At 46.7% G+C, this 13,925-nt stretch overlaps 1 protein-coding gene across 3 annotated transcripts; it reads left to right on the forward strand.

Annotated features, from left to right (window-relative positions):
• Window positions 1–1,584: 1,584 nt before the first annotated feature.
• On the forward strand, window positions 1,585–13,579 carry LOC106592583 (derlin-1). 3 transcript variants are annotated; one of them, XM_045713506.2, is made up of 7 exons: window positions 1,585–1,967; window positions 3,292–3,403; window positions 7,067–7,131; window positions 8,638–8,664; window positions 11,748–11,896; window positions 11,997–12,107; window positions 12,352–13,579. In XM_045713506.2, exons 1-7 carry the CDS (start codon window positions 1,815–1,817, stop codon window positions 12,506–12,508), a joined length of 774 nt encoding a protein of 257 aa, XP_045569462.1. In that variant the 5' UTR covers window positions 1,585–1,814; the 3' UTR covers window positions 12,509–13,579. The 3 variants fall into 3 exon arrangements, with proteins under 3 accessions (XP_045569462.1, XP_045569463.1, XP_082832074.1); XM_045713507.2 differs by having other exon boundaries at window positions 1,586–1,967; window positions 3,292–3,450; XM_082975948.1 differs by lacking the exons at window positions 1,585–1,967; window positions 3,292–3,403 and adding an exon at window positions 3,773–3,809.
• Window positions 13,580–13,925: the final 346 nt, after the last annotated feature.

A 13,925-nucleotide genomic window follows, 5' to 3' on the forward strand; every position in this document is an offset into this window, starting at 1 on the left:
AGTACTTGGTGGCAAAACCCTTGTTGGCAATCACAGAGGTCAGATGTTTCTTGTAGTTGGCAACCAGGTTTGCACACATCTCAGGAGGGATTTTGTCCCACTCCTCTTTGCAGATCTTCTCCAAATCATTAAGGTTTCGAGGCTGACGTTTGGCAACTCGAACTTTCAGCTCCCTCCACAGATTTTCTATGGGATTAAGGTCTGGAGACTGGCTAGGCCACTCCAGGACCTTAATGTGCTTCTTCTTGAGCCACTCCTTTGTTGCCTTGCCCGTGTGTTTTGGGTCCTTGTCATGCTGGAATACACATCCATGACCCATTTTCAATGCCCTGGCTGAGGGAAAGATTTGACGGTACATGGTCCCGTCCATCGTCCCTTTGATGCGGTAAAGTTGTCCTGTCCCCTTAGCAGAAAAACACCCCCAAAGCATAATGTTTCCACTTCCATTTTTGACGGTGGGGATGGTGTTCTTGGGGTCATAGGCAGCATTCCTCCTCCTCCAAACACGGCGAGTTGAGTTGATGCCAAAGAGCTCCATTTTGGTCTCATCTGACCACAACACTTTCACCCAGTTGTCCTCTGAATCATTCAGATGTTCATTGGCAAACTTCAGACGGGCATGTATATGTGCTTTCTTGAGCATGGGGACCTTGCGGGCGCTGCAGGATTTCAGTCCTTCACGGCATAGTGTTACCAATTGTTTTCTTGGTGACTATGGTCCCAGCTGCCTTGAGATCATTGACAAGATCCTCCCGTGTAGTTCTGGGCTGATTCCTCACCGTTCTCATGATCATTGCAACTCCACGAGGTGAGATCTTGCATGGAGACCCAGGCCGAGGGAGATTGACAGTTCTTTTGTGTTTCTTCCATTTGCGAATAATCGCATCAACTGTTGTCACCTTCTCACCAAGCTGCTTGGCGATGGTCTTGTAGCCCATTCCAGCCTTGTGTAGATCTACAATCTTGTCCCTGACATCCTTGGAGAGCTCTTTGGTCTTGGCCATGGTGGACAGTTTGGAATCTGATTGAATGATTGCTTCTGTGGGCAGGTGTCTTTTATACAGGTAACAAACTGAGATTAGGAGCACTCCCTTTAAGAGTGTGCTCCTAATCTCAGCTCGTTACCTGTATAAAAGACACTTGGGAGCCAAAAATCTTTCTGATTGAGAGGGGGTCAAATACTTATTTCCCTCATTAAAATGCTAATCAATTTCTAACATTGTTGACATGCGTTTTTTTTTTCAGGATTTTTTTGTTGTTATTCTGTCTCTCACTGTTCAAATAAACCTACCATTAAAATTATAGACTGAGCAAACGTACAAAATCAGCAGGGGATCAAATACTTTTTCCCCTCACTGTATCTGTATTTCCAGTCATGTGAAATCCATAGATTATGGCCTAAGGAATTTATTTAAATTGACTGATTTCCTTATATGAACTGTAACTCAGTGCAATCTTAGAAATTGTTGCATTTTGTGTTTATATTTTTGTTCGGTGTAAATCATTCAACATTTCAACTTCAATGGGGTAACATCAGATTCTAGACGTCCCAAGGATCCCAGATAGCAAGGACTGCGGCGCAAATTCGACAGGAAGTGAGCAGTTCAAGAGCTAGTCGCGAGAAGATTGAGGTATAATAAGAAGCCACGTCATGAAAACTTGACTGAGGAAACAAACGTTCGTGAATAATTGTTGTAATCGAAAGGGAATTATAACACAAGGGGTATCGTCAGTCACCACAGGACTTTGGGACTGTTCGTTTGCCTTTAGGCAATTCGTTGACTGTGGTCGTTTTGCCAAGATCGTATGGAAAGATGTCAGATATCGGGGACTGGTTCAAAACAATCCCGTTCATCACCCGGTACTGGTTTGCTGGGTCGATTGCGGTTCCCTTGATAGGTAAACTGGGACTAATCAGTCCCATGTACCTCGTCTTATGGCCAGAGAACTTCTTTCACAAATTTCAGGTGAGTTATGGGCAGTGGGGTTGTTTATGTGTGCTACAATTCGCTGTGTTGCTATGATAGCCTAGCATCAAGGCTAGCAGGCCTTGGATTGTACGAGGGATGTGAATTCAGTCCAATCATAAAACAAACAGGTTGGACTTCCGGGATGCGTGAAGACGCTAGTTCAATGATGGGTTAGCAGCATTTTCAATAGCAATTATGTACAAATTAACTACATGATTATTCCGAAAGGTTTGGTGAATATCTCACAAATATTTGATGTTCCAGCATTTGTTACAGGTTTGGTTGAGTGAGGTTTGACCAAAAATGTCAATACAATTCCAACAGGTGGCGCTATCACATCCATCTTTGGACATCCTCATCATAACTGGCACCTCCCACATTACATACAGTAGTCATTATGACTCTCAAGCAAGCAAGGGTTTCAATCATAGTCTTCTGACAGGTGGCGTCACACTAGACCCTTCTTTTGGTACTGGACCCCAGCTCTATGACCTGGATACACACACACACACACACACACACACACACACACACACACACACACACACACACACACACACACACAGTGGTGTAAAGTACTTAAGTAAAAATACTTGAAAGTACCACTTAATTATTAGTTTACTTTTACTTTTATTTCACTACAATCCTAAATAAAATGTTATTTTTACTCCAAACATTTTCCCTGACACCCAGAAGTACTTGTTATATTTTCAATGCTTAGCAGGACAGGAAAGTGGTCCAATTCACTCACTTATCAAGAGAACATCCCTACTGCCTCTGATCTGGCAGACTCACTAAACACAAATGCTTCGTTTGTAAACGATGTCTGCGTGTTGTAGTGTGCCCTGGGCTATCCTTAAAAAAATATTCAAAACATCTTGGTTTCTATTTGAATTTATTAATACTTTTACTTTTGATACTTAAGTATATTTAAAACCAAATACTTTTACTCAAGTAGTATTTTTTTGGGGGGGTGACTTTTACATTTCTATTATACTTTTCAAATGTTCTATTACAGTATCTTTACTTTTAATCAAGTATGATAATTGGGTTATTTTCCACCACGAACACATACAGGGTGGACAGTATCGGTTCTCGGCCCTGACAGCTCAGATGACTACTGGTTATCTTGTGAAGGCAGAGTAGGTTTCCATTGGTGATGCCACAGCTGGCACACCTGTGCTGGGCAGTCTGGGCTGTTCCATTCCTCCCCCCCCCCCCTACCAGTTACTGCCCTGCCCCCCCCCCCCCCCCCCCCCACCACCAGTTACTGCCCTGACATGTCTAAATGCTAACAGACTCTGTATCTCTCTCTCTACAGGTATGGAGACCAATCACCTCCACCCTATACTTCCCTGTGGGCCCTGGAACAGGCTTCCTCTACCTAGTGAATCTTTATTTCCTCTACCAGTACTCTACCAGGCTGGAGACAGGTGGGTTCACACAGTACTCTACCAGTACTCTACCAGGCTGGAGACAGGTGGGTTCACACAGTACTCTACCAGGCTGGAGACAGGTGGGTTCACACAGTACTCTACCAGGCTGGAGACAGGTGGGTAACACGGTCCTCTACCAGGCTGGAGACAGGTGGGTTCACACAGTACTCTACCAGGCTGGAGACAGGTGGGTTCACACAGTACTCTACCAGGCTGGAGACAGGTGGGTTCACACAGTACTCTACCAGGCTGGAGACAGGTGGGTTCACACAGTACTCTACCAGGCTGGAGACAGGTGGGTTCACACAGTACTCTACCAGGCTGGAGACAGGTGGGTTCACACAGTACTCTACCAGGCTGGAGACAGGTGGGTTCACACAGTACTCTACCAGGCTGGAGACAGGTGGGTTCACATGGTCCTCTAGCAGGGGCCAGTTCAGGACCATGTAATGTTACAGAACGTTCAGATACAAACCTTCATGTAGAATAGGGAGTTGTCAGGGAAACAGAATTAATAGATCTGTAACAAGGTTCAGAATGTTTCACATCACTGAGTAGTCCTATATCCCAGTGAAGACAGGTGGGTTCACGCCAGGTCACAGAAGGTGGGTTGACGCCAGGTCACAGAGGCTGGAGACAGGTGGGTTCACGCCAGGTCACAGAAGGTGGGTTGACGCCAGGTCACAGAGGCTGGAGACAGGTGGGTTCACGCCAGGTCACAGAAGGTGGGTTCACGCCAGGTCACAGAGGCTGGAGACAGGTGGGTTCGCGCCAGGTCACAGAAGGTGGGTTCACACCAGGTCACAGAAGGTGGGTTCACGCCAGGTCACAGAGGCTGGAGACAGGTGGGTTCGCGCCAGGTCACAGAAGGTGGGTTGACGCCAGGTCACAGAGGCTGGAGACAGGTGGGTTCAGGTCACAGAGGCTGGAGACGGGTGGGTTCGCGCCAGGTCACAGAAGGTGGGTTCACGCCAGGTCACAGAAGGTGGGTTGACGCCAGGTCACAGAGGCTGGAGACAGGTGGGTTCAGGTCACAGAGGCTGGAGACGGGTGGGTTCACGCCAGGTCACAGAAGGTGGGTTCACGCCAGGTCACAGAGGCTGGAGACGGGTGGGCTCAGGTCACAGAGGCTGGAGACGGGTGGGCTCAGGTCACAGAGGCTGGAGACGGGTGGGCTCAGGTCACAGAGGCTGGAGACTGGCTCAGGCCAGAGGCTAGCTATGGTGACAGTCTGCCAGCTCTCATTAGCCATTGTTATGTCTGAGGGTAAATAATACATGTTGAGCCTGTCATGTGGAGAGTTTAAAGAGCAGTGGGCTGGATTGGAAGCCATGCTGACAGGTACATGGTAGATGTGCTCCAGAGGCAGCAGGTTAGACAGCTAGACCCCCCCCAGGCCACACGAATAGACCCCCCCTCCCAGGCCACACAGCTAGACCCCCCCCCAGGCCACACAGCTAGACCCCCCCCCCCCCCCAGGCCACACAGCTATCCCCCCCCCCCCCCCAGGCCACACAGCTAGACCCCCCCCCCCCCCCCCCCCCCCAGGCCACACAGCTAGACCCCCCCCCAGGCCACACGGCTAGACCCCCCCCCCAGGCCACACGGCTAGACCCCCCCCCCCAGGCCACACGGCTAGACCCCCCCCCCCCCCCCAGGCCACACGGCTAGACCCCCCACCCCCAGGCCACACGGCTAGACCCCCCCTCCCAGGCCACACGGCTAGACCCCCCCCTCCCAGGCCACACGGCTAGACCCCCCCCCCTCCCAGGCCACACGGCTAGACCCCCCCCCCCCCTCCCAGGCCACAGGGCTAGACCCCCCCCCATGCCACACAGCTAGACCCCCCCCCAGGCCACACCGATCACTTGTCGTTAGTGAGGCTCCATTTTAGACCTGATCTGTTACACAACATTAGGACTGTTGGAGTTAGGAGGAAGCAGACCGTGTCGTTCAGTACACATGGAGCTTTTTCATTCAAATCTTCTGATCATGGTGGGGCCAGGCAATAGAATATGATTGAAATAAATAATTGCGGTGTTAGGTCTGTATGTACAGTGTTTAGTGGTGTTAGGTCTGTATGTACAGTGTTTAGTGGTGCGGTGTTAGGTCTGTATGTACAGTGTTTAGTGGTGTTAGGTCTGTATGTACAGTGTTTAGTGGTGTTAGGTCTGTATGTACAGTGTTTAGTGGTGTTAGGTCTGTATGTACAGTGTTTAGTGGTGTTAGGTCTGTATGTACAGTGTTTAGTGGTGTTAGGTCTGTATGTACAGTGTTAGGTGGTGCGGTGTTAGGTCTGTATGTACAGTGTTTAGTGATGCGGTGTTAGGTCTGTATGTACAGTGTTTAGTGATGCGGTGTTAGGTCTGTATGTACAGTGTTTAGTGGTGTTAGGTCTGTATGTACAGTGTTTAGTGGTGTTAGGTCTGTATGTACAGTGTTTAGTGGTGTTAGGTCTGTATGTACAGTGTTTAGTGGTGTTAGGTCTGTATGTACAGTGTTTAGTGGTGTTAGGTCTGTATGTACAGTGTTTAGTGGTGTTAGGTCTGTATGTACAGTGTTTAGTGGTGTTAGGTCTGTATGTACAGTGTTTAGTGGTGTTAGGTCTGTATGTACAGTGTTTAGTGATGCGGTGTTAGGTCTGTATGTTTAGTGGTGTTAGGTCTGTATGTACAGTGTTTAGTGGTGTTAGGTCTGTATGTACAGTGTTTAGTGGTGTTAGGTCTGTATGTACAGTGTTTAGTGGTGTTAGGTCTGTATGTACAGTGTTTAGTGGTGTTAGGTCTGTATGTACAGTGTTTAGTGGTGTTAGGTCTGTATGTACAGTGTTTAGTGGTGTTAGGTCTGTATGTACAGTGTTTAGTGGTGTTAGGTCTGTATGTACAGTGTTTAGTGGTGTTAGGTCTGTATGTACAGTGTTTAGTGGTGTTAGGTCTGTATGTACAGTGTTTAGTGGTGTTAGGTCTGTATGTACAGTGTTTAGTGGTGTTAGGTCTGTATGTACAGTGTTTAGTGGTGTTAGGTCTGGATGTACAGTGTTTAGTGATGCGGTGTTAGGTCTGTATGTACAGTGTTTAGTGATGCGGTGTTAGGTCTGTATGTACAGTGTTTAGTGATGCGGTGTTAGGTCTGTATGTACAGTGTTTAGTGGTGTTAGGTCTGTATGTACAGTGTTTAGTGGTGTTAGGTCTGTATGTACAGTGTTTAGTCATGCGGTGTTAGGTCTGTATGTACAGTGTTTAGTGGTGTTAGGTCTGTATGTACAGTGTTTAGCGGTGTTAGGTCTGTATGTACAGTGTTTAGCGGTGTTAGGTCTGTATGTACAGTGTTTAGTGGTGTTAGGTCTGTATGTACAGTGTTTAGCGGTGTTAGGTCTGTATGTACAGTGTTTAGTGGTGTTAGGTCTGTATGTTTAGTGGTGTTAGGTCTGTATGTTTAGTGGTGTTAGGTCTGTATGTACAGTGTTTAGTGGTGTTAGGTCTGTATGTACAGTGTTTAGTGGTGCGGTGTTAGGTCTGTATGTACAGTGTTTAGTGATGACACCTATTACCTGTGGCTAAAATAAAGCTCTCTCTCAATTGAAATTGAAAGGGGCTTTATTGGCATGGAAACATGTTTACATTATAAACAAACAATCCCTGTATGTTTTCTTTCTTCCAGGTGCGTTTGATGGGCGACCGGCTGACTTTGTGTTCATGCTGCTGTTCAACTGGATCTGCATCGTTGTATCCTTTACCTGCTTATCAGCCTTCATCTTTTATGCAGCTGACAACTTTATCAGTCATAGTAAATCAATGAGCCATGCGTTCAACTTATCGTCACCGTCTGACAACCTTCAAAACATCAACTTTTCAGGAAAAAGGAACATACTATTATGAAACTTTAGACATTTTCAATAAATGTTTTGTGTCCTTGAGTCATGAAATGTTCAGGGAACATTGAGGGGAGTTACTGCTTTTAAATGAATGTAAAAAAATATATATATATTTGCAAAATTGGAGTTACAAGGTTTTCATCAGACAATGACGTTATGCTGTTTTGTCCATTGTTAAAGGTAGGCTAATAGTTGTTCATGTTTTGTTCCATGAACTGCCATTGTTTCTGCCTCTCCTGAGTCTAGGCCATGTTATAGTATGTGTTATTAGAGCTGCCCCCTGCCTGTTAAGCTGCCTAGCAACAGTTCAGCCCCTTTCCAGTAGCCTAGCTACAATCTGTTTCTCTGGACAGCCATGTGGTACAGGCAAACCAGGCTCTGTGTCTCTAGACAGCCAAACCGGGCTCTGTTTCTCTGGACAGCCAAACCCCCTGCCTGCTAGTGGCCTAGCTACAGTCTCTGGACAGCCAAACCCCCAGCCTGCTAGTGGCCTAGCTACAGTCTCTGTACAGCCAAACCCCCTGCCTGCTAGTGGCCTAGCTACAGTCTCTGTACAGCCAAACCCCCTGCCTGCTAGTGGCCTAGCTACAGTCTCTGTACAGCCAAACCCCCTGCCTGCTAGTGGCCTAGCTACAGTCTCTGTACAGCCAAACCCCCAGCCTGCTAGAGGCCTAGCTACAGTCTCTGTACAGCCAAACCCCCTGCCTGCTAGTGGCCTAGCTACAGTCTCTGTACAGCCAAACCCCCTGCCTGCTAGTGGCCTAACTACAGTCTCTGTACAGCCAAACCCCCTGCCTGCTAGTGGCCTAGCTACAGTCTCTGTACAGCCAAACCCCCTGCCTGCTAGTGGCCTAGCTACAGTCTCTGTACAGCCAAACCCCCTGCCTGCTAGAGGCCTAGCTACAGTCTCTGTACAGCCAAACCCCCAGCCTGCTAGTGGCCTAGCTACAGTCTCTGTACAGCCAAACCCCCAGCCTGCTAGAGGCCTAGCTACAGTCTCTGTACAGCCATGTGGTTAATGCAGGTCATATGGATGGACAACACTACTCACATGAAAGGTCTGGTTCAAATATAGCCTCTGTTTTTCTACCCATGCTGCCTCAGTTACTGTGTTGTGGTTGCAGAACCTCAGTACATCTGGAATGGATCATTAGGCTCCTCTATGCTCCATGACAGAACAGTTCTGTTGTCAAGTCATCTGTTCCACTGCTCTTCCTTTTGGGTAACTAAAATGGAAATGAAGGTCAGGTCATGTGGCCTGTTTCTATAGAAGTAGAGGAAAGAGTTTGATTCAACATGTGTAAAATAATTGATCCTGACAGGAAGAATACAGGTTTCCTTAACATTGCTTGTGTAGATAACCGGCTTAATGATGGACATGCAGGTACGTTTCTTCTCCTTTGATTAGAATAATTAAGACCCGTTTCTTTTTTCATTTACCACCACGTTCCAAGACAAATAGTCCAACCCTGCATTAAAGGCTGTCAGCCCATCTCTACTGTACCTGGCAAGGATAGGCAAGGTTTTATTAGCTAGGGGTGTGTATGTATGTATGTATGTATGTATGTGAGAAAATTCACTCAAACTCTCTTTTGGTATTATTTTCCATTAGTCCATTGTTGATACAGTCCAAATATGTTTTGCATGTCAGCAATCAAGTTTTCAAGATAATGGACTTTCTAGAAGCAAAGTGTCACTGGCCACAGCATCATGATGATGCAAAACAACTTGACTGCTGACATGCAAAACATATTGGGACTGAATCAACAGCGGACTATTGGAACAATACCAACACATACTGTAGTTTGAGTGGATTGTCCCTTTAATCTGTAGAACATCATGTAAACTAGGTTCATTAAGAAGGTCGGATGATCAGACTGGTCCAGTTTATCACGACGGGCAGTTACTGTCGGATGGTCAGACTGGTCCAGTTTATCACGACGGGGAGTTACTGTCGGATGATCAGACTGGTCCAGTTTATCACGACGGGCAGTTACTGTCGGATGATCAGACTGGTCCAGTTTATCACGACGGGCAGTTACTGTCGGATGATCAGACTGGTCCAGTTTATCACGACGGGCAGTTACTGTCGGATGATCAGACTGGTCCAGTTTATCACGACGGGCAGTTACTGTCGGATGATCAGACTGGTCCAGTTTATCACGACGGGGAGTTACTGTCGGATGATCAGACTGGTCCAGTTTATCACGACGGGGAGTTACTGTCGGATGATCAGACTGGTCCAGTTTATCACGACGGGGAGTTACTGTCGGATGATCAGACTGGTCCAGTTTATCACGACGGGCAGTTACTGTCGGATGATCAGACTGGTCCAGTTTATCACGACGGGCAGTTACTGTCGGATGATCAGACTGGTCCAGTTTATCACGACGGGCAGTTACTGTCGGATGATCAGACTGGTCCAGTTTATCACGACGGGCAGTTACTGTCGGATGATCAGACTGGTCTAGTTTATCACGACGGGCAGTTACTGTCGGATGATCAGACTGGTCTAGTTTATCACGACGGGCAGTTACTGTCGGATGATCAGACTGGTCCAGTTTATCACGACGGGCAGTTACTGTCGGATGATCAGACTGGTCCAGTTTATCACGACGGGCAGTTACTGTCGGATGATCAGACTGGTCCAGTTTATCACGACGGGCAGTTACTGTCGGATGATCAGACTGGTCCAGTTTATCACGACGGGCAGTTACTGTCGGATGATCAGACTGGTCCAGTTTATCACGACGGGCAGTTACTGTCGGATGATCAGACTGGTCCAGTTTATCACGACGGGCAGTTACTGTCGGATGATCAGACTGGTCCAGTTTATCACGACGGGCAGTTACTGTCGGATGATCAGACTGGTCCAGTTTATCACGACGGGGAGTTACTGTCGGATGGTCAGACTGGTCCAGTTTATCACGACGGGGAGTTACTGTCGGATGGTCAGACTGGTCCAGTTTATCACGACGGGGAGTTACTGTCGGATGGTCAGACTGGTCCAGTTTATCACGACGGGGAGTTACTGTCGGAGGATCAGACTGGTCCAGTTTATCACGACGGGGAGTTACTGTCGGATGATCAGACTGGTCTAGTCTGCTGTATCTTGTTTCACAGAGGGGCCGACAATCGGGGTGTGTCCCAAATGGCACCCTATTCCCTTCATTGTGCAGTCTGGTCAAACATAGTGCACTAAATAGGCAATAGGGTGCCATTTGGGACAGTTCCTCAGACAGCTCTCAGTCATCAGTCTCTGACAGCTAAGAGGCTAGTCGTCCAGGGGTCATCACAACCACTGTCATTTAGTGTAAACAAACTGGGCACTTCCGTGGTCACCGTGACAATAAGAACTATGCCATCTACAGCTTCAGTGCTAAGGTATCTCTGCTGACTGTCTGCTGCTGTGTCGCTGCAGCCTCTTGGCCAGTTGGTTTGGAAAAGAGGATTTATCTATAACCTACATTATTAGATAAAGCTAATGAATGAGGTTTTGGTCCACCTCTTATGAAATGACTGATTTGAGAACTACTATTACCTCTACCTACATGTACATATTACCTCGATTAACCGGTTCCCCCGCACATTGACTCTGTACTGTAACACCCTGTATATAGCCTCCACATTGACTCTGTACCGTAACACCCTGTATACAGCCTCCACATTGACTCTGTACCGTAACACCCTGTATATAGCCTCCACGTTGACTCTGTACCGTAACACCCTGTATATAGCCTCCACGTTGACTCTGTACCGTAACACCCTGTATACAGCCTCCACATTGACTCTGTACCGTAACACCCTGTATATAGCCTCCACATTGACTCTGTACTGGTACCCCCTGTATATAGCCTCCACATTGACTCTGTACCGGTACCCCCTGTATATAGCCTCCACATTGACTCAGTACCGTAACACCCTGTATACAGCCTCCACATTGACTCTGTACCGTAACACCCTGTATATAGCCTCCACATTGACTCTGTACCGTAACACCCTGTATATAGCCTCCACATTGACTCTGTACCGTAACACCCTGTATATAGCCTCCACATTGTTATTTTACTGCTGCTCTTTAATTATTTGTTTTATTTTTTTACCTAACACTTCTTTTTCTTAACTGCATTGTTGGTTCAGGGCTTGTCAGTCAGCATTTCACTCTATGGTCTACACACCTGTTGTAGTCAGCATTTCACTCTGTGGTCTACACACCTGTTGTAGTCAGCATTTCACTCTGTGGTCTACACACCTGTTGTAGTCAGCATTTCACTCTGTGGTCTACACACCTGTTGTAGTCAGCATTTCACTCTGTGGTCTACACACCTGTTGTAGTCAGCATTTCACTCTGTGGTCTACACACCTGTTGTAGTCAGCATTTCACTCTAAGGTCTACACACCTGTTGTATTCGGCGCTTGTGACAAATCCAATTTGATTTGAAAATATGCAAATGCTGTGTTTTCCAGCTCCTGATGATCCCGTTGATAATGTCGGTCCTGTACGTGTGGGCTCAGCTGAACAGAGAAACCATAGTCTCCTTCTGGTTTGGGACACGCTTCAAAGCATGTTATCTACCCTGGGTCATCCTTGGATTCAACTACATTATTGGGGGCTCGTAAGTAGTTCCATTATTTAGTCAACAATCCAACATGTTAGAACTACAATGTCTAAGTCATTAGTAAAATCCTAAATGTCTTGGTTGTTCTCATCTCCAGTGTTGTCAATGAACTGATTGGGAACCTGGTGGGCCATCTGTACTTCTTCCTGATGTTTAAATACCCCATGGACCTGGGAGGCAGGTCCTTCCTGTCAACACCTGACTTCCTGTGAGTTCCTCTGCTATTCTACCTGTCTGGTGTCCCAGTCATGTGTTGCTTTAATCCTGAAGCAACATGACGATTCCTTATACTACGTCAGAGATGTGTAATGCATGTCTGTTCTACACAAATATATTTCTACGTGAACATTCCTGCTGAACACAGCCTTGTTGTCCTCTGTGATTCCTTATTCTACATTTCAGAGATGCATGTCTGTTTTAATACAGTATGCTTTCTTCTGTCTCCTCTACAGGTACCGCTTCCTGCCCAACAGACGAGGGGGCGTGTCTGGGTTTGGAGCTCCACCCAGCAGGAGACCTGCAGCTCCTGAGGCCGGTGCTGGTGGTGGTGGTGGAGGTATGGGAGGACGTCATGCCTGGGGAGCTGGCTTCCGTCTAGGGGACGACTGAGACTGTCCTACTGAGTAGCAGGACAAAGACTCTTGTCTCCACAAGACTCTCCACTCCTCAAGACCACTGCCGATGTCCAAATTGTGCAGAAGAAAGCAGATTGTTTTTGTATCTAACTCCCGGGTAGAAATGATCAGCATGTTATTCTTTCTTTCAGTGCTCTCTTTTACACAAGATGCCATATCTGATTACACTGTAATTACAGGGCTCCTCCTAACCAGTGTGTTGCCTCAGCCGCAGCCAGCCTTTTCAGAGCGTGGGTTTGGCTATTTAGAAAAGCATTGTTCTGGGAGAGAACAGCCGAGCACTAAGGACTGGATTCTCTTTGCTCCTCTCTCCTTAAATAGAAGACGGGGTAACAGCAACACTCACGCTGGCTGTGTAGATAGAGGCTCATATATAATAACACAAAACAATATATCTTCTTCACCCCCCCCCCCCCCGGGTCTGTGCTGTTGTATGATCGCACCACCACACTGAATGTTTCTGTTTTGAATGGGGGAGTAGGGTCGAAGTTGTGGAAAAAAATTCAAATCTTCAACATAGTATAAAAATTCAATAGTGATGCAACAATGCAGTCTGTTATGAGAGAAATGCCTACAGTCTGTGCTCCCAGTAGATTGCTTTGGATCCATATAAAAGTGCAGTGTCATGGTTCTGTTTCTCCTTTGATTTAGCTCTGCAACATGGAAATTAAATGAAACTGCAAGATTTCATGAATACCCCCAGTTGGTGTGAAATGGGTATCAATTGTTTTCACGATGAGTGATTTTCAGTCAGAAGATGATCCAGTCTAAATAGCAGCACACTTGTCTTGAGGATGAAGAGTTATTCACCAGGGTTGGGGTCAATTTCAATTCAAGTTAACTGAAATTGTTTTTCCCCTCAGAAGCATTGAGGAAAAGGAATTTCCAATGGAATTGACCCCGACACACATGTACAGTGACCCTTGACCTTATACCAGAGGATGTCTTTTTTTTTTGGCTGGGTCTGCTTCTCTAACTTTTGTACTTGAGTAAACAGAACATAACTTCTCAGTTTTGTTGCATAAAAACATCTTTGAACATTGTACTGAAGTAATCAAATCCTGTGCATTTCTCCATCTCAATTGCATGTCTGTGGAACAAAATATTGTTAAAGGACACAGGAACGGGGAAAATGCAGAATAAGGCAGCCCATATACACTGAGAACACAACATTAACACTCTTTCCGTGACAGACTGACCAGGTGAAAGCTATGATCCTTTGTCATTCACTTGAATCAGTGTAGATAAAAAGGGGAGACAGGTTGAAGAAGGATTTTGGAGACATGGATTGTGTCATTCAAAGGGTGAATGGGCAAGACACAAAATGTGCCTTTGAACGGGGTACGCTCTGATGTGACAAGAGTTGCCATACTAGCTGGGTTTTTCCACGC

Source organism: Salmo salar, chromosome 05 (genome assembly GCF_965601325.2).
Source record: "Salmo salar chromosome 05, fSalSal1, whole genome shotgun sequence".
In the NCBI taxonomy this organism is placed as follows: Eukaryota; Metazoa; Chordata; class Actinopteri; order Salmoniformes; family Salmonidae; genus Salmo; species Salmo salar.

Bases quoted from the DNA above. Each gene is read 5' to 3' on its own strand.
- LOC106592583 (XM_045713506.2), top strand. From the start codon at position 1,815: ATGTCAGATATCGGGGACTGGTTCAAAACAATCCCGTTCATCACCCGG. The intron at 7,132-8,637 runs GTATCCTTTACC...TTGCTTGTGTAG, and splicing joins TCAACTGGATCTGCATCGTT to ATAACCGGCTTAATGATGGA. The intron at 11,897-11,996 runs GTAAGTAGTTCC...TCTCATCTCCAG, and splicing joins AACTACATTATTGGGGGCTC to TGTTGTCAATGAACTGATTG.